This window comes from Notothenia rossii (assembly GCF_949606895.1).
Source record: "Notothenia rossii genome assembly, chromosome: 4".
Lineage (NCBI taxonomy): Eukaryota > Metazoa > Chordata > Actinopteri > Perciformes > Nototheniidae > Notothenia > Notothenia rossii.
In genome coordinates this window covers 51,811,621-51,837,447 of record NC_136902.1, presented here as the reverse complement: position 1 = coordinate 51,837,447, position 25,827 = coordinate 51,811,621, and the positions used below count along the sequence as shown (strand labels likewise).

At 41.7% G+C, this 25,827-nt stretch overlaps 1 protein-coding gene across 1 annotated transcript; it reads left to right on the top strand.

Annotated features, from left to right (window-relative positions):
* Positions 1 to 309: 309 nt before the first annotated feature.
* kctd14 (potassium channel tetramerization domain containing 14) lies at positions 310 to 25,238 on the top strand. The gene is made up of 4 exons (XM_079673616.1): positions 310 to 423; positions 21,420 to 21,644; positions 21,919 to 22,053; positions 23,667 to 25,238. Exons 1-4 carry the CDS (start codon positions 370 to 372, stop codon positions 23,979 to 23,981), a joined length of 729 nt encoding a protein of 242 aa, XP_079529742.1. The 5' UTR covers positions 310 to 369; the 3' UTR covers positions 23,982 to 25,238.
* Positions 25,239 to 25,827: the final 589 nt, after the last annotated feature.

The window sequence follows — 25,827 nt, the reverse complement described above, 5'->3', positions numbered from 1 at the left end:
ACCAGCGGAAGTAATCGTTCTAGTGTATATTTTAAGTACAGCATCTGTATGTTTATAACAACAGTTAAGAGCATCCATACATGTGAAACCATGATGTACAACATTGAATTCCCACTGAGTGGTCAAACTTAAAAACAACACCCATAGTGTAAAAAGAGTTGAGTGAATGTTATGAGTCGGCACATTAATAGCGTAGCGTTAACCAGGTCTAATAAGCAAAAATCAAACGTGACTCAGAAAAGGCTATAAAAGTAGTCGAAGATTTGATTACCGAGTGACTCATCTTCTCTGCAATAAAGCATTGTGTCCGGCTTAGGCCACGCCCCCTGCCTCCCACCTGCAGAGCAGTTAGCAGCTGGACACGTCAGGATGAGTCTGCCGGACTACAAACCCTCAGAGAAACAGTCTCTACCAACCCTCCCGGTAAGAAAATATACTTTTGATTCCCCAGTGTTTAGTCTACCAGTGAGCGCTCAAGGGAACTTTGTTCCTTCTGAGTGAGCAGGTGGATGCGCCCTACACGGTTTTAAGGATAGGAAACTTCCTTGAGCGTGCAGTTTCTCCCGGACTGCTTTCGATGTCTCCAGTGTCGGTCCTTGGCGTGACACTAGGGGAGAGTTTGTTTAAGGCGGGTTCTAATTATACATCCATGGTTTACGGCCGCTCTGACAGAGAACATACAGTGAACTGCTGAGACCAGAGAAGCTTTTGTCTCGTGCTAAAAAAAACGTGAACTCCTAAATCGTATACACAAGTTATTGAGCCGTTTCCGCTCTACATCCTGAACTCCTCCCTTCGATGCAATGCACTTCCGTTTTGGCGGACTGGGTTTGTTTTGCTAGCTAGCTCCGTTGTGCCGACAAAGCACTGATATCGCAGAGACAAAGAGGATATAACAATTACAACATGAAGAAAAGTGGTTCGGGAACTACGTGTGCGGTAGTTGGTTGCAATCACTCGAGAAAGCACCTGAACGAGTGGTTAGATAGAGTGCTACGACCACAAACCAGCACCCAGCCATGTTGTTCATTAAATACAGATAAACACAACAAATACTGCATGCATTGTATTTTTTAATATTATATATGAATATTTTCATAGTGATGTAATTGTGTGGGCTGCTTTTATATTTTAATTTGTAATACCTGTTAGGATTAAACATGTGATCTTTCTTGTTGAAGCCATTTCTTTAGTTTCCTCTCAACAATTAATTAATTCAGTGTTATTTATGTACAGTATGAGCTTAATATGAATGATGAACTGTGTTAAAAGAAATTGTAGCACTCTAAGGAACATATGAAATGCAATAATGCAATAACAGTGCAATAATGAAATTAAATTACATCAAACTTTATTTTCACTCAAACAGTACAGGCACATATGATATATTGCACAGCATAAAGAGATCATGTAAATTGTGCATTATGTAAACAACAGACAACTGTTGGCTCCTGTGGGCATGACCTAAATAAGGCAGTTTATTTTGGTTTTAAAATGCTGAGATATTTACTGCAGAACTGTAACCTTCCCTCAACAAAATCGTCAACAATTTTCGGGAGCATGTGGGCAAAGTAGAATGTGCGCAGCCTTATGATATGCCTTCAGACTGTCCATTGCTTTTCCATCTATTGCCATGGATTGAACGAAGTAGGAGCAAATTTTGCTGTACGTTATGCTGGGCCACGTCGTCATGTTATCCTCCCAGTTTTGCACTGAATTCGGGTGGGGGAGAGTAACGCCATCTCCAGTCAAAGAAGTAGAATCGTGTTCCCAAGCTAGCATCACTGTTAGCATCGAAATCGCTGTGTTTACACCAGTGCCCGTCTGACTGTTTACACCGGTTTACACCGACAGACGCTGTGCAAAAGACTTCCGGCGGAAATGAAGTGCATTTGTGTAGGGTTATGGCGCTACCCGTGGTTTGGCGCGTAAACTTGTCTATAGAGTAGACAGAAACGTACGTGTATTTTTAAAATAAATGCATTTGGGTGAAAATATATATTTTTTTAATTTTGGGGATATAGAAAATTAAAGTAATATAAAAAGCAATTACTCCATTTAAGTATTTGATAGTTCAACAGTACATTTTTTTATTGTTTTTATGCAGTGATAGAAAGTAATACAAATTAGAAGTCAGTGATACATATTTTAGATGTGTGTAGTTACAGAGTGAAGTGCAGATGTCTGGCATGTGAATGTGTTCACCTGCGTATTTGTACTAGGCTTGTTTGAGATGAGCTGAGGCTCGCCTCGAAAGTAGACGAGAATAGACGATCGCAGCCGGGGGAGGTCTCAAAAAGCTCGCCTGAAGTCGGACAGCTCGGAGTCGGCTTCTTCTTTTTCTTGTTCTTCTTGTTGTTGTTGTCATAGACATATAAAGAGAGTAGACGCCGCTACTGGCGCTGACGAGCCGTGGGGCCGCCATCTTGGACCGGTCACCCGCTCCACTTAGTACTGTAATCTGTCTGGCTGGTGCAATGAAGTGTCAGCGCATTTAATCAATCATAACTCGCTGAATACAAAACTGATTTTCACGGGGGGGGGGGGTTCTGCAAACGTCATATATGTAGGCATGATACCGGACACATGATTCGGCGTATTTTAATATTCATAGTAGGCTTAACAGCAATAGAATATTCTGGTATTTGATAGCCTATATGTTATGTATGATAGGTATTTTGCAAAAGACACACGATATATAGGCCTAATATAGGCTAATATATACACACACACATAAAAAAAACACTAATGGTCTATATCAGGGGTTTTCAAAGTGTGGGTAGGTGAGCCTCCCCTCAGAAAACATAAGAACAGCCGCGCCCCCCCTCCCAATTATTATTGCTGTTATTATTATTATTATTGTTGTTGTTGCTATAATGCAGGGATATTCAATTGCATTTCAAAGAGGTCCAGTAAGAGAAAATGTAATTAAATGCTCTGTTTTCGCTGTCTACCTTCCGCCATTTGAAATTACTCCGACTGTTTCTCTCCTCTTGTCGTGTCTCTGTGTGTGTTTGAATCTATCGTGCTGAAAATTGAGTGTTGTTCAGTTTGTGTGTTGTGGAACATGCGTGGTTACAGAGGACAGGCACATCTAGCTGCAGCACGACCCGTATATTTCCGCACACCGTGTTCTCAAGACATCTTTTTTTTTACATTTTCAACATGGTGGATAAATCCTTATATGCTCCCGGTAACACACTGAACGTTAACTTTGCCTCCTTATTACACTCACCCCTACTTTAGTGGGAACAATGAGTCTGCGTCTTTGATGCACAGAGGAATAAACGCAGATCATCCTCTGGCTTCAGCCTTGACCGTTACTTGCTTTTGATCAAAGTCAATGCGGAAAACCTGCACTCACACAGGTAGGTGGAGGTGAAGGGAATGAGCACTTGTACAGCCTTTTTGGCGAGGTGGGGGAACTCGGTCTCCACAGACAGACAAAAGTGTCACTTTACTCGTCTTTTTCTCGTTCTTTTGTGTCTCACGCTGCTCCTCCCCTAAAGCTCCAGGGGAGGCGCGCCCCACACTTTGAAAACCGCTGGTCTATATGATAGAGAAGCAGAAGCAGATTGTGTAGGCCTACTACTCAGCTATTTTAATAAGTTGAAAAATGAAGAAACAATAATACATTATACATAGACAGAAGTTATATATCAGTAAAAATGAATATCTATATCTATGTCAGAAAAAATGAAAATCTATATCTATATAAAAAATGTAAATGTTCAAGTTAAACACAAGAACATGACACCACCCCGCCCCAAACCACATTTACAGAAAGTTGCTCATGAATGTTTAAATGAGCTAAAAGCCCTGAAAGAGGACTGTTTTGCAGAGCTTCTTTCTCGTGCTCCCTTTATGCTGGTCAAGAGAGGTGAGTTTGGCAATGTGGTGTAGTCTTATTTTCAGAAACACAGACGCAACCAATGACAACAAGTTGGAATAATGGTTGTCAATGCCAAACTGCGTCTCCTCAATTTGTTCTCCAAGCTGAAAAACATCCTCCGTTCCAATCTCCTCCCGGACGATGTAGGTGACTGTCGACACCTTTGAAGCTTGGCGAATCACCCTCTCTGCAGCTCTCAGCACCTTCACTGTGCCTTGTGGTGGAATCACTAGGCCACCGTTGTTTTTCAGGGCTAGAAGGTGGTAGCTCTCATCAAATGATGAAGGTACAGCATCTCTGACCAAGCTTGCATGGCACACATCACAGGACAGCTTTCGCAGAATCTGCCGGACTACAAATCCTGCGATGTAGAGCAGCACATTTTCCACCAGACCACCAAACCGAGTGGGAAGATAGCTGTGGTCACTCACAACAGCCGAAATGTTGGCGAATGGAGATGGGTGCTCTTCAGCAGTTTCAGCAGAGGACGTCTCTACCGCAGACAGGGACACAGTGTGATCTTGGGCTGCCACATTGCCTCACTAGGTGAAACACCATACCGAACCATCAGACGGCGGAAGATGGCCTGGAACTCGCGTGCAGATGGATTGTTATTCCAGCCACCTTGTATGGAAAACAGGCACACAATACATACATTACTTAAAAGTCATTTTCAGAATTTATTGCAATTAAAAGAACATCAACCCTACCTGACGCTCTGATGGAATTAAATAGGAGCTCCAAGTGATCCTGGCTGAACCTGTATGTGAGGACATACCGCTGAACTGGAAGCAGTTCAGGAATCATCAGCATCAACGTGTCAATGTTAATGACAAATCCGATGACTGACAAGTACCTGCAAAAGAAAAACATTTTATTACTCTGATCATGGAAAAACATATACAGTATACTTGTAGGACACTTAGCTAACTAGGAACAATGTAATTGCAGAACTGGGATAACTTGAGAACAAGAACACATGCAAGAACACATGCAATACTTACCATTTTGACACCTACATGTGCTTGATGTTGTGTAATACGTACCATTAGAAGCATCTGGGACCTCAAAAACACTGAATACAAGATAATTCAAATGGAAACAAAACTGCAGATTGAAAAACATTGAAACAAGAGAACATCATTTCAACATGCATACCCTCCTTCTGACACCTGCAAAACTTGATGTTGTGTAATACATACTATTTAGAAGCATCTGGGACCTCAAAAACAATGAATACAAGATAATTCCAACAAACAAAACTGAACACAGAAAAACAGTGAAATAAAAGAGCATCATGTTAGCAGACAAAACTAAAGGAAAAAACATTGTAACAGTAGCATCATATGAACCTGATGTAGAGAACAGAGCATCTTATGAACTCGATGCACAACGGAACAGAGTATCGTTGAACTCATGTCGTGAACTTTTCATGCATGAATAACAAGCACTATTTTAATAGACCTCTTAGATCGGTGAAGTGGTGTTCCATCTTTTTTCACCAAAGTGAGCAAGTACCCCCTGGCTCTTGACAAAAATGCTTTCCTCTCTATCCAATTCAAAGCACCCAAGGGAGATTTGAATCCTTTGGCACGAGGATTGCGTCCATTCATTGTGTCAAACAGCCTGTCAATAATCTATAAAGAAATATCGGCATCTAAATCACTATCATTACAGTGTTTCATTAGGTATCAGATAGTTGTAATCAATACTCATCTATTCAAGATATAAAGAGAACAGAGTACTTATTTCTAAACTGTATGTTCAACGTGCAACATGCAAACTTAGTATTTGCTTGACTTCCTTCTCTCCATAGGCCTGTTTTGTGCTACAGCAAATTTCACACAGAGCTTTACCACTCTAAAATGTGTGAAGGTATGTGTAAGGTTATATACAAACTTTTGTATTTATGAATATGCAATATCACGGTTCATGAAAATATTTGCATGTTGAACTTAGAGAATTATCAACAAATTGTTCCTGATGCTCAAATCACATTTTGATCAATAATTTTTTTTAAAACACGTACTTGGTTCTATAATCACTAACTGTTTACCTCAATGAATTCTGCCGTTGCCTCACAGTCTTTAAACTGAGAGTACCTAAGATCCCTCATTGTGCGGAGAGCAACTGACACGGAGCGACTCAGTGTTTGTGCAGCCAGGGACACCCTCATCTTGTGGTTCTCAAAGTAGACAAAGTAGTCTGTGATTTTATTGGCAGCATGCAGTCCGTCTTTTTTTTGCACATCATTGAGATGATTGATGAACCTCCACTTGATCTGTCCGGTGGTCATTGCAATTGGACTGTATGCCTGCAGAGAAAGATTCAGTCACTGCTCAAACAAGTACAAAAAGCAAAATGTTGATCATCACGTCAAGCCATAACTGTGCAAATGAACAGACAACAATATCTATAGTAACGCAGTGTAGGCGGAGCCGTGACGTCATCTTCAATGAGCTCCCCAGAAAAACAACACAGCCTTTAGCTCTTAGCACTCAGAGCTCACAGCTCTTCATATCTGTTCAGAAACTAGACAAAAGTTAAACAAGTACAAACCACATACTGTCTGTGTCATGGCGAATACAGTCGCTGGTTTATTTATGTCTGTATAGTAGAGATGTTAAGATTCACAGATTCGCATCGGTGCACCGGCATAAACGTTCAAGATGCGAGTGCACCGGTTGAAAGAGTGCACATCGGCTACAGTTTGGGTTGAACTCGCGATGCATCGATTGCGTAGCGTCTTTGCATCGGTAAAAGACCGATTCATTCATATAAAATCCCTTTATCTTGTCAACGTTCAGCAGAGACGATCTTTGATATTTGCTTCGCCACTACGGAGAACGAGAGTCTCAGTTATCAACACACACGGAAGTTGAGGAGAAAGAGAAACACAGCGCACCGAAAAATACCTACAAATCAAACGTTTGGCAACACTTCGGATTGTTCAAGAAAGACGGTGTAATAGTCATTTATGCTACATAGTTGACCGCAGGTCATGGAGAGTAATAAGGTATCCGTAGACCTTTGTATGAGGTATCTTTATTACTTAACAGGTCTACAGCCATGATACATAGATCCGTCCTAGATGCGGACTTGCATACACACAGTATCACTCCGCAGCCGCACCCCATCAGTAACGTCCTGATGGTATATGTGCGCGGCACTATTACTACAGACGGTCAACTTGAAAAATCACTCGCAAATTGTTAACGATGCCGAGCCGCTTTAAAGTACACAAGTAGTACGAGGAACTTAGCGACGCACATAAAGAGGCGACATGGGGTCTGCGGCTGAAAAGAGAAACCTGAAAGTGAGACATATGAGTTAAATCACTCAGTGAGGTGTTCTGTCAGAGAGAGGTGTTTAGCTTACAGCAGCCTGTGACGGCCAATAATAATTTAAATGTCTTCCTTACTGTAAGCAGTTATGAAATACCTGTTTGTGAAAGGTTATTTGTTTTCTTTATTGTTCAGATAGAAACCACTGCTTTCTGCTCACTGGTGAGTTAGCCTCTGAGTGTTAAGCACATCAGGCTGGCAGCTATATGGGCATTGCTCTATGGTAGCTGTTATTTGCACATTGTTAATCATGAGCAATGCATCCTTACATTGTTTAACTGTGAGGTGTTATACAATTGTACTCTGGAGAGCTTTTAAAGGTAAAAAAATAAACGGCATGATGGGATGTGCAGTACCAAATATGTAAAGCACTTTTTTGTTAATGTATGATTTGCTGCATATAAGGAATAAAACAAAAATCCTCTGTCGTACCATATTGAAGTATCATTATTTTTGCATCGTGTTGGATCGCATCGTATCGCCCCGAATCGCATAATGTTGAATCAAATCGTATCGAACTGTATCGCAACAGGGGTGAATCGTATCGTATCGCATCGCCTGGTGTTTCAAAGGTATCGTTAATGTATCGTATCGTGGCAACGTATCGAGATGCGCATCGCATCGGCCTCAGTGATGGAGATGCACATCCCTACTGTATAGGCCGTTGTTGTGAGTGTGGACGGTCGGAGCATTTACAATGTTAGCTTAGCCAAATCTCCATTAGAAAATACGCATTTTAAAAGGTTTTTCGCCTGCCGTCTGTCTGCAGACTTGTCAAAGCCTTAATTCATGGTTTTTACTATCCGGTATCAGTATGTTGTTACTTCGGCATCATTTTGAAACGTCTATTACAATTAAATCACGGTCAAATATGTTCATCTTTTTGTAGTTGTAGCCCCCTTGACAGCGATTCTCTCTCTAGTTTAGACTGCGGTCAAGCCAGCCTCCACTCGGAAAAACCTAGTCAAGCCAGCCCTCACGTGATCTTGCGGTGCGCGAATATCCTATGCATTACGGTAGAGTCCAAAAAAATCCTCCCTCTGTGTTTAGATGAGAATAAAACAAAAACTGTCCAGTATCAAAGACTAATTTCACTTCAGGGTGATAGCAGGACATCCCATCTAGTCACTCAGAAAAAATCAGGACATTCTGATGTACAGTTTCAAAATAAAAGACCTTTGGGGACAGGGATGATTGGTCTTTTATTCTCTCTATCTCTCTACGGGGAAGCAGCAGGCAGTTAGAGAAATTAGAACTCCTCTCCTCTGAGCGGTCATTTTAAAGAGACGTCCATTAATGATGACAGGAGGCACAGCAGCCCTCTGTCTGATGGACAGATGTGTTCATGACGACTTATATATTCACTTTAATTCATTCACAGTGCGGTATAATGAGACAATAACAGGCTACAGATATGCACATCACACAACACACACACACAAATATATTTACAAATATATTTATATAAATATATACAATTTAAAGTATGAGAGCACTCTCATAATAACGTAAGACAATCAGAGAATGTATATATCCCCCCCTCTCTCTGGTCGCTGAAATGGGGAATTGAAATTACAGGCCAAAAGTTGTATTTACAAGTATTAAAAGTAAGCAGAGGACACCAAACCAACTGAGACCTGTCTGTCCGCCGCATCTACGCACTGTACAACACACACACCTACACACTGTACCACACACACACCTACACACTGTACCACACACCTACACACTGTACCACACACACCTACAGCTCCTAAAGCATAATCAGGCTACAGCCGTTGTGTATTTTATTATGTGAAGCACTAAATGGTCTTAGAAAAATATTGACTCTTTGTTTGTAGATATCTACTAAACTAAAGCAAATAAAGAGAGTAGGCCTGTTATACTGAGTGATATATATATTATACACACTGCTCTGCTTTCTGCATGGCCCTCACAGCTGTTCTCTCTGGAAACATTGCAATGCGATGAAAGCAGTTTCTAAAATAATATCCAGGGAATGCATGCAGAGCTGTCATTGGCTGAGATAAGTTCGGCCGTGCATCATGCCTCCACCGTTCCCGGAAATGGCCGTGGAGGAACCATCAGTGTATCCTCGGTTAGAGCTTCTCCAGTGAGCCTCCTCGATGCTCGGTCCTCGATGTGCATTTAGAGAAATGAGATTTCCTTCAACATGGCACGCTGAAATTCATTTCCGGGTCACTACCGGAGGAGTTGAGGAGGGGTAATTTGAGTATTGAGAAGCCTCTATTGATGGGTCCTCCACGGCTCCTCCGCGGACATATTTCCGGGAACGGTGGAGGCGTGACGCCCGGCAGGACTTATCACGGCTCTGCATGCATCCCCTGGATATTATTTTAGTAACTGCTTGAATGGCGAGGCGATGTTTCCAGTGAGAACAGCTGTGAGGTCCGTGCAGAAAGCAGAGCAGTGTGTATAATATATATATCACTCAGTATAACAGGCCTACTCTCTTTATTTGCTTTAGTTTAGTAGATAACTAAAAACAATGAGTCAACATTTTTCTAAGACAATTTAGTGCTTCACATAATAAAATACACAACGGCTGTAGCCTGATTATGCTTTAGGAGCTGTAGGTGTGTGTGTGGTACAGTGTGTAGGTGTGTGTGTGGTACAGCATGCGTGTGGTACAGTGTGTAGGTGTGTGTGTTGTACAGTGTGTAGGTGTGTGTGTTGTACAGATGCGGCGGACAGACGGGTCTCAGTTGGTTTGGTGTCCTATGCTTACTTTTAATACTTGCAAATACAACTTTTGGCCCGTAATTTAAATTCCCCATTTCAGCGACCAGAGAGAGGGGGGGGGGATATATCCAATCTCTGGTTGTGTTACGTTATTATGAGAGTGCTCTCATACTTGTTTGATTCTGAAATTGTATATATTTATATAAATATATGTGTGTGTATATTGTGATATATTTATTTTAATGTCACCTTATATATTTGTGTGTGTTAAATTTGAAGGGACAAAGTAAATTTTTCCTCTCAGATATAGAGAGGTTTTTTTATATATACTCTTCAAACGAATGTCCCATTTTTATTATAACCGGACTTCTGCCTTGAGTGAAAAGATTACCCTTAAGTATTCTTCAGAAAGTCCTATTGCAATTTCCAGATATCGAAAGAGGCTCCTTGAGTCTCTCTGTTAATTATCAATAGACTGTGCAATTAACAGGGGAATTCCCAGATACATTTTCAGATAATGTAGTTAAAGTCTTGTTAAAGTTAATTATTAGTTTCCTGTAGACCCATAAAGAGGCCTTGGGAATTAGGCCACACAGTTTGCTTTTGTTCCTATTGCCATGTGTGTGCGTGAAAGATGCTTTAGGGCTGTTGCAGCAGCTAGAAGGGGAATGCTGCTCAAATTATAACTGTGTGTGTTTTATTTGATTTCTCTGTTTATTCTTTCATGTGTGGGTACTAAATTGCTACAAACATTGTGGAGAAATTAGCTTAAACATGTTTTATTACTCTGTATGAAGAGAGAGCAGTTCTGCCTGGCAGTAGACTAGAAGAGCTGGGGGAGGAGACATTCCCCATTAGATACAGCATGTGAAAATATCAGGGAAGTCTATATATCTTGAAATATAGGTGTGTGTTTGATTACTTCGTATCAATAATAGCAATATGTGTAACAAGAAGCTGGAAATATGCAAAGTGAAACCTTTTATCTGAAATAAAGATTCTGCAGGGAATATTCTTAAGGAACAATAGCTCAAGTGTCTGGAAAGGCTGCAGGCCAAATGAGTGTGCGGTACTTTTTCGCTGCTTGAGAGCAGAGCGAATGTTTTCCTCACGTTATTATTATTTGATATTAAGGTAACTCACATGTGTTATTTGTATAATCCAACTATAACTATATCTTAAACCTATCTTTATAAATGCCAAAAGTATGTGAAACTTGCAAGGAGGGGTTTTTTATCTCAAATTTAAGGGTCGCCTCTGGCTCGCACTGATTGGCTGTCTTTTCCAATGGAGGACCCCTCGGGGAGGAGCAGCCTAGCTCCTCCTGTTTTTTTTTGGATGTAAGCCTGTGTTCTCTTTAGACCGGTCTCTTTTTCTTCAGGCTGACCAGAGAGTAGGACAGAAGAAAGAGCAGGAAGTACTTCCTTTGTAATTGTATTGTTACCTGTTATCATTAAAGCAGATTATTGTTTAACTTGTATCCTGGTGTTTCTTAATCCCTTCTTTTATGATTTTACCCAGCTCACTAAAACGACACGCGGAGCCGAGGTTGGTTTTAAACATCTTCTATCTCCATCAATATGTCCGCATCTGTTATTGTCTCATTATACTGCACTGTGAATTAATTAAGTAAATATATAAGTCGTCATGAACACATCTGTCCATCAGCTAGAGGGCTGATGTGCCTCCTGTCATCATTAATGGACGTATCTTTAAAATGACCGCTCAGAGGAGAGGAGTTCTCATTTCTCTAACCGCCTGCTGCTTCCCCTCCTCTCTCCTCGGTTCCCCTCCTCAGTCCTCCGCTCGCATCTCCTGTGGGCGGGACTAAATCTTGAGGATAGGAGTCGAGGAGGGGAAATTAGAGTATTGAGAAACCTCTCAGGGCACAGCAGCCAATATGGCGGCTCAAAGCAGCTTGACTTTACACTGTGTGGGTTTGGTGGATTCGTGTGTCCGTCAAGGAAATCTCGGCCGGCAGCCATGATGGTCTGAAATGACTAATGGACATCGAGAAATCACTAAGGACCTTCCCACCCAGTTAAAAAAAACATAAACCACAGAGGTTTCTCAAAACTCTAATTTCCCCTCCTCGACTCCTCGGTCCTCCGGTAGCAGAGGAAGGTATTTTGAGTGGGGGTGCTGAGGTGCTGGACTCCAGTGAACACTATTACGGGTACTATAGAGCACGCACAAAAGCACTCCCCACACGCAAACACACAGTACACCCTGTTACAATGAAGGCTCGATAATCAGCTCACGGCATATAGGCAGGGGTAAAGTGCTATTTTTTACGAGTGGGGAGCGGACCTCACCTCCTCTAGTGGGGATGCTCCCCCGGGAAGATTTTTTTAAAATATTGAAGTTAAAAGCATCAATCTGGTGCACTTTGAGAGCAACATTAAGAGATCTATGGATACATCTCTCAACACCCAGATGAAAAACAACTGTAAGCTATGTTCTTTTTCTTTATGGATATTTTACAAATCACTCCCCTTTCAAACTGTATTCTTGTTTTACTGCCATATAGTATTTCATAACAATTTTTCCTTTATTCTCTTATTTTTTTTATAACTATAATGATCATATGAAGGTGTGCCGCGGAAATAATCTTTTGAATAATTTGTGACCAAACCGTTTGAGACCCACTGAGATAACTTAGACTAAAGTTAACTATTTTAAACAATCAGAGAGTCCTTTAGCTCACCTCACATTGCGCTATTTCCGCACACACACACACACACACACACACACACACACACACACACACACACACACACACACACACACACACACACACACACACACACACACACACACACACACACACACACACACATACACATACACATACACACATAGCCGTGGGAACATGTTTCAAATGGGGGGTGCTGTGGGGATGACACCAGGGCCGGTTTTGACCAATTTGCTGCCCTATAGGCAAGATTTTAGCTGGCAATGAAAAACCTCTACAAAAGACACTACAAACAGAGAAACATATTGACATGGTGGACAGCTTATATAAAAAGGCTTCAGATGTATACTATTTAGTATTGCATGAACATTGAACATGTTTTAATTTTGGGGTGGACTTCACATCCTCTAGGGGGGTCCAGGGGTGCCCCCCCGGGAAGATTGTTTTTAACATTTTAAAGTAAAATGCTTCAATCTGGTGCACTTTGAGCGCCCAATTACTAGAGACTGATCTAGGGGATACAACTCTAAACACCCATATGAAAAAGATCGGTTTGCATTTTAATAATCAAATAAGTATGTGAACATAACCGATAACCTACCATAGCCAATATATATATCTTATATCTAATCAGATAACATTTATTTATTTATGCATATTTTTAAATCTCTCCAGTTTTAAACGATATTTTTGGTTTACTGTCCTATAGTATACATTGGAATGATTTCAAACCTGTTTTTTTTATCCTAATAATTATAAAGGAGTGCCTTGGAAATATTTGTTTACATAAATTGTGATCAAAACGTTTGAGACCCACTGAGATAACTTAGACTAAAGTGAACTATCTAAACACTCAGTCCTTTACCTCACTGAGCCTCTCAGTCTGACAGGACAGAACTCTCCCTCCACATTATTGTAGAAAGAGCTTCTTATATCCGTTAGCGCAGCAGAAGCTAACAACATTCCCCGCCGGTACAGGTGCACCCCCCCCCCCCCTCTGTCTCTCTCTCTTTCTCTCTCGCTGGCTGTGAGCTGCGGGCGCCTGATAAGCCAGCATCCCCCACTTTCATCACTTAAAGCGCCCATCGTACAGGGCAAATGGAAAATGTAACCGGGGTGAAAAGGGTGTTATCTTTACTTAATTATGAATGTTGTTACGTCAAGGCTGAAAATTCATTTTTTTTAAATTATATTTGTATTTAATCTTGTGGAAGTGCAGATCCCCTGTCCTCCACCAGGGGGTGCTGCAGCACCCTCAGCACCCCTACTTCCCACGGCCCTGCATACACAAACACACACACACACACACACACACACACACACACACACACACACACACACACACACACACACACACACACACACACACAGAGCCAAGCTTGAATGACACAAGCACACTTTTATTTCCATGCAACGCTCTGATTGGTCTGGTGTCTTGCCTCTGTTGCATTCACTGAACACGGGAAATTACAGTCATACCGTCCTCTCTAATGTCATGATGAGGTTGACGCAAAGCACAGTTAATGTATTATATTATTGAGGTAGAATTGTCCGGGGCTACAGAAAAAACATTCGGGGCAGGCCAAAATATTATTTTACCAACAATGTGGAATTTATTGGCTACATATTACACAGATTATGCACAGCGGGAGCAGCAATAACCGTCAAATAATAATTCAGACAGGGGAGCTCCTCACCCCCTGCCTGCCGCTAGGGGGTGCCGCAGCACCCTCAGCACCCCCCTTCCCGCGGCCATGTCCGGTAGTGACCCGGAAATGGATTTCAGCGCACCATGTTGAAGGACATCTCATTTCTCTAAATGCACATCGAGGAACGAGCATCGAGCATCGAGCAGGCTCTCTGGAGAAGCTCTAACCGAGGAGACACTGATGGGTCCTCCACGGCCGCATTTCCGGGAACGGTGGAGGCGTGACGCACGGCCGGACTTATCTCAGCCAATGACAGCTCTGCATGCATCCCCTGGATATTATTTTAGTAACTGCTTTCATCGCGACGCGATGTTTACAGTGAGAACAGCTGTGAGGTCCATGCAGAAAGCAGAGCAGTGTGTATAATATATATCACTCAGTATAACAGGCCTACATTACTCTCTGTATTTGTATGCTGTAGTTAAGTAGATATCTACAAACAATGAGTTGATATTTTTCTAAAACAATTTAGTGCTTCACATAATAAAATGGCTGTAGCCTGATTATGCTTTAGGAGCTGTAGGTGTGTGTGGTACAGTGTGTAGGTGTGTGTGTGGTAAACAGTGTGTAGGTGGGTGTGTTGTACAGTGCGTAGATGCGGCGGACAGACGGGTCTCGGTTGGTTTGGTGTCCTCTGCTTACTTTTAATACTTGTGTTGTGTTCTGATATACTCCTGCCAATAGGGGGCGCAGTGTAACCAGAGTAACATACAATGTTGAGAGAATAAGTGTATGCCCGGGGGTTGATGCTGTGGCGGGAAGAAGCATGAACAACAGTAAAGAGCTTAGTACCCGTATCCTCTGTCCATTGCTTCATTAATGTCTTTTTACTAATACACAACGAATTGGCGACGAGGATGGCCGTGGCTTCTACTCATTTACCTCACACCTTTCTTCAGTGTCTGGGAGAACCTACTATGCCATTTGGAACATGGCTAAAAAAATTCGAAAACTCTGCTAGTGATCAACGTGGAAGGAGCCAAGTGGCCGGATACCCGTATACGTGCTACGCTGCTACACAGCGTCGGAACCGAAGCACAGAGGATTTTCTACACATTGGCTGAAACGGGAACTACATACAACCATGCCGTGACTGCACTACGGGCGCATTTCGTGCCGAAGGTAAACGTAGAGACACAAGTTCCGCCAACGAGCCCAGAGACATGATGAAACAATTGCACAGTACGTCTCTGCTCTATGTGAAATGATCGTTTTGTGTGAATTTGGAAATGCAGGACAGGATATGCTGCGTGATCAGATTGTGGAAAAAGCCTACAGTGGAGGCATACGTGAACGCTTGCTGCTAGAAGACAAACTGACACTGGATAAAGCCATTCAGATTGCAAATCAGGTGGAAACGGCGGCGTGCAACGTGGCCGAGTTCTCCAACAGTGAAGTGCCTGTGAGAGAGATCAGGGTGCCAAAATGGGAACAAAAACTTCCCGCGGCAAGTAAACAAAGGAAAGGTGAGAGAAAGTCTGAGCAAGCACGAAGATTACAGATGTGATTCAGATAAATATATGGCCAATTCCACACAATAGCCGCTTTCACACCGCAGGACTTGCCGTACTTTAGTGCCGGCACTAAAGTACCATAGCACTGAATCCGCCAGGGGGCTAGTGCCAATCGCATTCACACCGCAGTACTTTCCCTGAGGCAAGATTACGCTGACGTCACTTCGTCTTCTTCTTCTCTGGGTTTACTGGCAGGCCGCAAAACCACTTCACGGCGAGTACAAAAAAAAACGAGAGAAGAAGAACTACACGGGGGAGGGGGTATAAAGCCCACCCGCTGTACATGATATATATATATATATAATAAGTAGGCTCAGCAGACAGACCGTAGTGCAAAGATAAAGTGTCACATGATTATCTACTAAATAGTGAATTCAGCATCAACATCACCAAGGTGGGACACAATAAATAAAGCTTCGCCAGTTTGTTTGTTTTATTGCACAGTCAAGACATAACAATAACGGCATCACGCCGCTCAAGTAGCTTTTGCGAACATTGCTCAAAACATTTGGAGTTGGGAACTGCTTTCTGTAGAAGCTGCTGCATCCCGTCCTCAGAGTAAATTGCCAGAAGCGCCGACACTTCCTCATCATTCCACCGCTCCGGTATTGTAGTACATGTGGTCATAACTGCTTTAAAGTACAAAAAAAATCTACTCGCTCAGGTGTGGATGTGGTTTTGTAGCGAGGAAAAAAATGGCTGCCTAACAAAAAAAATTCAGAGACTGACGGCGCGTGGTTTGCAATTCGTCCTGCCAATACAAATAGAATAGAAATTGGCACTCTTTTATCACCAGGTTCGTACCACCTCTCTAGCAGGGACTGAAAATGGCCAAAAGAGTTCCCAGCAATGAGTAGTCCCGGCGGTGTGAACGCGACATTATTGTTACTAACGGAACTAAAGAACCAAAGTACCAGGGAAAGTCCAGCGGTGTGAATGCGGCTAATGTCCTGCTACAAACAAAATATGCAAATCCTGTGGAAAAACTGGGCATTTTGCTAAAGTGTGTCGTTCAGAACAAAAACGTGAAGTGAGGGATTTCGTTATTCCAGAACTGACTGTTTTATTGCTGAATAATACTGCCCCAAAAGAGAAGAAAATAATGTGCACCGTAGATTTGGGACTTTCTCCTGCTAACCAGTCATTTGAGATGATAGTAGATACTGGTTCTTCAGTGTCACTGCTGTCTGCACTTCAGTCACATACCACTGCAACCTGCAAAGGTTCCTCTAGTCACATACTCAAGACAGAGAATCCCAGTACTAGGGAAACTGCATTTACGAGCACTCCATGACGGAAATACTGCCTCAGCTACCCTTTTCATTGTGAAGTCAGGTTCAATACTTCTGGGCCTGGACCTGTTTGAGGCACTGGAAATGGTCATCATGAGAAACAGAGTGGTACTGAAGTCAGAGCAGACAGTCAGAGAGATAACAACCCCACCTGCAACTCCTACTACACCAACACCTACTTCATCTGCACCTGTTAATACAGCTTTACGGGCTGTGTTAGGAACGTTGTACACAAAGTAAAAGTGAAAGATGATGTGAAGCCTGTGCAGCAGAAATTGAGAAGGCTTCCGTTTGCAGTCAGAGATGCTGTTTCTGCAGAGTTAAAGCGCCTTCTTGATGCTGACATTGAAAAAATAGATGCCTCTCCCTGGGTATCACCGATCGTTGTGATTCAACAACACACTCTCACTCCATAAACGTCCAGGAGCGAAGCTTGGTCAGATTCCCCGAGGCGTGCAGTTGTGACCATACTTGTCAACCCTCCCAATTTTCGCGGGAGACTCCCGATTTCATTGCCCTCTCCCGGTTTCCTCCCGGGGTCATATTTCTCCCGCATTTCTCCCGATTTCGGACAAAATCAGATTTACACACGACTGTTTCCACTCTGACTTTAATACAGCTACACCATTGTTTGGTTTCCATGGTAAGACGTCTCTTTAGTAGCGCGCAACTCAAAGTCTGAGAGGGTGAGGCAGATATTCACAGAAAACAGAACAAGAATCGACAACTACTCTACTCTCTGCTCACTCCTTTCCTGTAAAATACAGGTTCAGCCCACACATATGCTCCATCAAGGACGGTGCTACAGGCCGCAAGGCAGTGCACTTACAACTACAATAAGCATGTTAATGTTAATCTAATACAGCTTCGGCGATCCAATAGCACCCCCCCCCCCCCCCCCCCCCCAGCAATTTTGCATTTTGAAATGCTCCTGATTTCTGAGGTCTAAAGGTTGGCAAGCATGGTTGGGACGCTCCTAGGCTCCTTCAGCTTCATAAAGGGACGCAAATAGCTTTCAACTGATTGCAATGTATTCCCATCTGCGGCGGGATTTGACGCTCATGGAAGCACGGCATTCGTTTGTGTCGGCTGCCCTTAAAGGCAATGTGAGCGTCCATTCCCATTGGATAACGGAGAATTGTACACCCGGAAGTAAGTATTCCCCTTAATGTCGATTGATTTTACAGTGATATCTGCACTACTCATCGACTAAAAAACACCAGATTATCCTTGTTAATTACACAACATTGATTGGTTTAAATTGTGTGCAATGCTTTTGTATTTTTCCCCTTCGATTTGGAGAAAAAAATTTTTTTCGGAGTAAAGGATGGCAGAAGACACTACACTACCCAGAATCCCCAGCTATCGCTAGGACTACACCATGAGCTCTGTTTGACAAACCCCGTTATTAGTTCTAAAGCTCTGTGATTGGTTGACCTTCAACTGCATTCCATATGAAAAAAAACGTTTCGTAAAAGCAGTGCTTGCTTTACTCTTTGAAAGTCATCACATGAATGCATTGTAATAAATGGTTCGGCTGCATTAAATATTACACATCTGTCGTAGTTCTTTATTTTTATTTATCTACAGAGATCGGGCTCAGAATAGACCGGAAACTATTCTTTTACCGTTCAGTTTCAATTTCACAATAAACTTAGTAGTAATATTTTGTTTTGATATTATTGTTTTTTATTAACTACTAGACCGCTGGGTCATGTTAAGACCATCTTTTCTGTGTTGCTGGGGGTTTTTTCCATCGCTTTTGTGTTACAATATCAAAACAATAACTAAATATATCCGTCGTAAACTAAACTAGAAACAGCAGTATATTTTATTTTGTTAACACTGTAAACTTGAGAGCTTTTTAACCCAAACCACCTACTGGTTAAATCACGTTATTACACGTTTAGAGTAATGCAATGCAGGTAGATTGTGTTGCTAGTTTATAATGACTGTTTAAAATGACTTTTTCTTGTTGTTTCATGTTTTCAGTCTGTTTCCGGTATTTGTTAATGACGATGTGATGTGAGATGTGAGACTGGAATTGCACAGGGGAAAATAACGTATATGCCACCATTTTAGATGCGGATTTTGTTAAACTAATACGTTTGCGCTGTGGACCAACACTATACATTGACGGGGAAGGGGGTAGCAATAAAGATAACACCATTAAACAGTTACACAACATAACAGAAATAATATCGATAGCAGCGTCCCTAGCAACCACATTGGTAACAATGAAAACGTTGTATGGACACAATTTCCTGAAGTAATCTTCGTAATAACTAGCAAAGTAAAGATCATGTACATCCACTGCACACATAATCTGAAATAACAACTCAAATTTCTCGCATCAAATGACATCAAAACGCATTTTAATTGCCAAACTAACTTTAAAATATGCATTTTCCACCGAGAATAAAACGAAGTTCGGCCATGTTTTTTTTTCTGCAGGGAGAAATTTGAAGATCACGTGACATAGACGCCAGCCATTGGAATGAATGGTGAAAAAAAACTTAGGGATCCTACAATTTTTTAGAAACTACGTCCTACGTTGTGATTAAACGTGTTTTTTGTGAGACGGGGTTGGATTGTCAAGTCCCAAAACAAACCATGCAATATATTAAACGTTAAGTACTTTGTCAGGCTTAATATAGATACCCCCAAAGCTTTTTGCTTACATGTATTTAAAAGAAGACCTTAACCTAAAGTATTATTTAATGTTTAAATAAAGCCTAATTAGTTTGTCTGTTTTGCACATCCTCCTATTAATATCTTTTTACATCCGGCACTAAACTGTTTTATTCAGCTCTAAAGAGAGCATTCTCCGTTGCTGCACCCACCCTCTGGAACTCACTACCCCAATCCATCAGAGATTCTTTCTCCCTCACAGCATTCAAAAACATCACTCAAAACCCACCTGTTCAACACTGCATTCAACCACTGACCCCCCTATTTTTTGTTTTGTTTATCTCTTTTTGTATTTCTTTGTTTTTGTTTTTTTGTTTTTGTTTTTATTCTCTGTCAAAGCGTCTTTGAGTTTCTTGAAAAGCGCTATACAAGTCCCATGTATTATTATTATTATTATTATTATTATTATTATAGATACCATTTAGGGGGATAAATAAAGGTTCATCTTCTTCTTCACTGGAATTTGATCTGCAGTATCAGTTATGTTCTCTGTTTTTATTTAAAAATAATGTAACATAGCCAACATTTTCTTCTGGTCAGAATCTACATTAAACCCAAACTATTCATTTCAGCTTGACATAAAAGAAAGAATGTTTTAAAAAATGGCTAGATATGAATGTTTGGCTTTTATGTAGCGCTAAAACTAACAATTTTTATTGAAAACTTCATTTTTCGATTGATCCATAATGACAGAGAAGTATCTCCTTTTTAGAGGCTGAAAGCAGCATTTCCTGCAATTTCTGTAATTAAAACACTGTACTGATTTTTAGTTTCCATGCAAAGATGAACTCAGTCAATACTTCATTTAATTTGTCCTCAGTGTTTGTGTGTAATGAGTTAATACATTCAGATACCACTTTTCTGGTGGCATAGGCCTACAAAAAAATAATGTCATGCACAACAATAACAGTTCTCCTATGATTTGATAATAAAATACAACACAATATATTGCTTTGTTTTAAAGTAACTCACCTGTATTATAATACATATTCTATCTACAGATTATTTCTAACAATGCCCTGCTCAACTGTCTCCAACAATAGAGGTGGATGGTCACAAGGCCAATACAACTTAATGGAACTGGCAAAAAGAAATAGTGTTAATGATAGGTGTGAGTGGAAAATGGCCATATGGGAACTCTGTTGAAGCGTATAGCTGATAGAACACAGTTCTTAAAACACACATTCCCTATTAGTCTGGATTTCATTGTATTTACTATTGTCTATTCCCAGTTACGCAGTTTGACTTTGTATGTATTTAGATTAAGGTATTTTTTAATATACGATTCCTTTCTTTCACATCTATTTTTATTTTTATCCATCTGTGTATTTCACAGCTATAATTTATATGTAGTTACAATGACTGTTTATGGTATATTGTGTTTATTTATTGTCAGGGACAATGCAAATCGATCCACATAACTGTAAATTTGCCGGTGTAATCTATTTACTCACTTGCAAATGTTTTCCCTCTGACTCCAACATGAACATGATAGGACAAAATAAAACTGAATTTTAATGTTATTCACATTATTTAAAAGTTAATTATTACAGTTTACATGTTCTGTTGTTTCCCTCAGCACTCTCCTGTGGTGCAGCTGAACGTGGGGGGGCACCTGTTCAGCACCGCTCTGAGCACGCTCCGTAAACACCCCGACTCCAGGCTGGCTGAGCTGTTCAGCTCTCCGCCCAAACTACGCTCCGACCCTCTGGGACGCTACTTCATCGACCGCGAAGGGTCGCACTTCGGAGCCGTCCTCGACTTCCTGAGATCCGACTGCCTGCCAACACACAGCACCCAGGAGGTTGGGGGGTGTTCCATTCAGTGGGCTGCTTTCTGTATGAACCCTGCCACTGACTCATCACTGTGTGTGTGTGTGTGTGTGTGTGTGTGTGTGTGTGTGTGTGTGTGTGTGTGTGTGTGTGTGTGTGTGGGTGTGGGTGTGGGTGTGGGTGTGTGTGTGTGTGTGTGTGTGTGTGTGTGTGTGTGTGTGTGTGTGTGTGTGTGTGTGTGTGTGTGTGTGTGTGTGTGTGTGTGTGTGTGTGTGTGTGTGTGTGTGTGTGTGTGTGTGTGTGCAGGTTCACAGGGAGGCGGTGTACTACAACATCAGAACCCTGGTGAAGCTCCTGGAGGAGAGCCCTCCTCTGTTTGGAGAGCTGGTGGGCCGGCAGCAGTTCCTTTCCAGAGTCCCCCACTACAGGGAGAACATCGAGGTCAGACACTCCTGCTCATCTTGTACATTGTAATGCATTGTTCTTTTGTGTGTGCACTTTTTTGTGAGTACTTTAATTACTGCAGGTACCTTAAACTACACATTAAAGGTGGGGTAGGTAAGTTTGAGAAACCGGCTCGAGATACACTTTTTGTTATATTCCATGGAATGCTCTTAACATCCCGATAGCAATGAATATCTTAAGTGCTTTGATAAAAAATCCATAAAAAAATGTCATCTGTGGAAGCCGTAGGTCTGTAAAAAGCACGACCAATCATCGGCCGGCCCGGCTAAAGTAACTGGATGGCCTACCTGCCTGTCAGCCTCCCCTAGTCTGTGCACATACTTATCTCGTGCCCTCATTGGTCATGTGCACGTTCGTGTGTGTTGGAGGAGGGGCTCTGTAAGGAAGTGGCAGATTTTTTCCGGCTGTGTATTTTCAAATTCTAGCGCACTCGAGCTGGTTTCTCCAAAATGATCTACCCCACCTTTTAGCAGTAGCGTGGCGCGGGAAGCAGCGGAAGTTTAGTACAATTATTTTTGATTAAATACTCCAAATCTCCACCCTCCATAATTGCACTTGCTTCAGTTGCTTGCTACTTTCTAACGGCGGTGAGAGTGGTGCAGTGACGCTATCTATCTTTTATCGATTAGATTTATGATTCAAAAATTATAAAAGTAGGGTAGACATGTGGATATTATCCGACTGAACAAAACGTGCATTTATCTAACAGGTTCGTTTTCCACTGACCTTTTTTCGAGCTATTTTCCAAAATCCTATGGAGAAATCCCATTGCTATTTTGTCGAGGGAAACCGAGCGCAGCTTACTTCCGCTTTTTGGGACGCGTCACTGCACCACTAAGTTGATGCGATTTGATTGGATTGTGAGGCAAGGGAAGCCAGCCGCCTCTGGCTTCCCTTGGCATGGCCCTGACCAATCACAGGTTGGCAGGGGCATGACGTAAGCCTCATCTGATTGGTCAATCCCTCCATTTTTTTTCACCAAGGGAAGCAAATTTCGGCTGGCCTCCTCTCGCAACAGAGAGTGCAATCTACTGTTTCACCATAACATCTAGAGGGGCGCTGTTTCACTCTTTGTAGAATACTCAATGAGAATGGGGGAGAGACGGGCCGGCAGCAACACACAACAAAGAATTTCCGAAACTAAACGAAGTGTTTTTATTTATTTATTAAAATTATAACTACAATCCGAAAAAACAGGGGAAGCCTGGCTTCCCTTGACCTCCAGGAGAAAACGCAACTGCCTTTTAGTGGATGTGAAAGAGTGGTAAAGAAAATAAATGAGAGCTCATGATAGCCTTGACATTATTCAGTCTTATAGGCTATTAGATTTGTTTTCTGGGAAAGTGTGTTGGTTGAAATTTGCCTAAAAATATGTGAGATTGTTACCAAACAAGCTATTCTGTGATCAGAGGGAATTATGCCTCGAACGTTCCCATTTATTTTATCCATGATGGCGCATTTCTTCTCAGTTGAGCCTTGCAAAAATGTGTGCATCATTACGTCAAACTCTTACTAGGAAGTAGAAACATGTAATCATAATAGAAATGTATTTGACGAATGATAAACATATCGTCACTGTTTCCTTCCAGGTGCTGATTCGTATCGCCAGAGCCGAGGCCATAGCCGCCCGACAGTCCACCATCATGATATGCGTGCTGCGCACAGAGGAGGACTTGGGTCTCTATGACAACGCCATCAACAGCCTGGAGTCAAATAAGGAGTCGGTGGTGACGTTCGGACCCTGGAAGGCCGCGCTATCCGTCAAAGACCTGCTGGACTGTGTGAAGCTGGACATCGAGAGTCAGGGCTACAGTGTGAGCATCCAGCGCCACTCAGTGGAGAGGAGCTTCCTGTCCACCAGGAGCTACGACTACTTCCACAAACTCATCTTCACCTGGTGGTGATGACAGGGGCTGCTTTTACCTGCTTCTTAAGAAACTAGATTAAAAACAACAGACAGCAATTTGATATTTTACAATTTGGAATAGACCAAGTTAATCCAAGTCGTTCCTGTCAGGGAATAATTTCCAAACATGTTTACCTTTCGCCCTCTAACGCAGATGCCCAGCCTTGAGCAGCATGCTATATCTCCCTTAAGGAGGGGCTGCCCTAGCAAGTTGTTGTTGTTGTTACCAGTTTATGACCGGGCAGCTCTCTTTCAGAGATAGTTATTGTTATGGGACACCTGGAACACATCCTTCTCGGGGTAGATGACCCCGAGCCATAAGCGACAACAAATGTGATTCAGTGTCCTCAGCTGTTTAGTATATCTATTAAAGAATGTTGATTATTACACTCTGAACTCGTTAAAACCTGGAGCTACAGGAGGGTTCTTCAGAATTGATTGTGGCATCTCAACCGTGTGGTCAACTCGTGGCCCGTGATATGTCTTGTGAATTCTCCGGCCGAAGCTCCAAATAAACCGTCAGTGTTCGCCATCAAAGCTCCAGCTTGTGTCTCTTTGAGTCCTGACTCCCTATTGCTTCAGACGTTTCCCCCACAGTTCCTAAATACTTTTAAAGTCTGGGAGCGTGTTTAAGCCTCCATGAGAAAGGGTCGCTCAAGCACGTTTATATAGTCACTATTATCATTATGTAGTAAATGTTGATTGCACAATGTAATGGGTATAAAATAATGACACTTTGACCTTTTTGATTGGTTTCGCTTTGTAATTCTGTCTGCCTCTGCGTTACGCTCTTCCATTCACATCAAAACTCCTACACTCATACACTGCATCAATGCTCCCAAAGAGTAGTTCGCTGAGAGGCTACTCACTGCTTATCCTCAGGTAGCAGAAAAAACGGAGTAATATTAGCTGTGGAAAATAAACAGAGCCCTGTTGAGGAAAAAGAAGGCAAATAGATAAAACATTATTTCTGATTGCATAAATCTAACAAACCTGACTACTTATAAACAAAACCAATTTAATCAGCACAGGATTCGGGTTTCTAGTTCTTCAGTATCGTTAGCCAAGCTGTTAGCGAGAGCCATGTTGAAAAGTACGAGATCAACTGGCAGAATATCTTATGAATGTATCTGTTGCACATTTAGTGCTGTCTTTTTGTTAAAACAAACACTTCATTTTAGCTGCTTTATTATTGTAATGTTTTGTATTTTGAACTGAAATAAAACTACCCAGTTATATTTCTTTTTCACTCAAACTTTAAATCTGGTTGTTTATTTTGTGCATTGACCATCTACAGGGGTTAGACACACACACACAAACACACACACACACCTGAAAAATACAATTAAAAGTAACAGCACTGCAAAAGGAACGACTTTAGTGCAGTGGTGAAAAAGTGTCCAAACCATTAACTGAAGTACAACTGCAGAAGAATTGCTAACAACATGAAGCTTCAAACATATTGCAGTAGTTGATCGAGGTGGAGCTGCATCTCTTTTGTAGTCTAGTTTGTAACAATGGTTCATGTTTGGTTTGGCAGATCTTAACTTAAAACATAACTTGTGAATATACAGTAGATCAAATGAAGCAAGAGTACAGTAAAGACAGCAACAGCTGACATCAAATCTTTGCTGAGCCTAAAGATAATCATAAATAAATAAGGTCGTGAAAATAAATATATTATGCTCAAAACATCAGAATCCAACCGTCTCTAATAATAAAAAAACATAATACAAATTGTAGCGGCCAAAATCATATAGAAATAAAACAGACAATTAACTTAAAATAATACAGCCGCTCAGGTACTAGTTAGCAGATCTTACGCAGGGCAATGATCCAGGTCC

What these genes read in the sequence shown, in the direction of transcription:
- kctd14 (XM_079673616.1), top strand. Translation starts at nt 370, where the DNA reads ATGAGTCTGCCGGACTACAAACCCTCAGAGAAACAGTCTCTACCAACC. An exon ending in AGTCTCTACCAACCCTCCCG is followed by an intron (nt 424 to 21,419) that starts GTAAGAAAATAT and finishes TGTTTCCCTCAG; the next exon opens with CACTCTCCTGTGGTGCAGCT. An exon ending in CAACACACAGCACCCAGGAG is followed by an intron (nt 21,645 to 21,918) that starts GTTGGGGGGTGT and finishes GTGTGTGTGCAG; the next exon opens with GTTCACAGGGAGGCGGTGTA.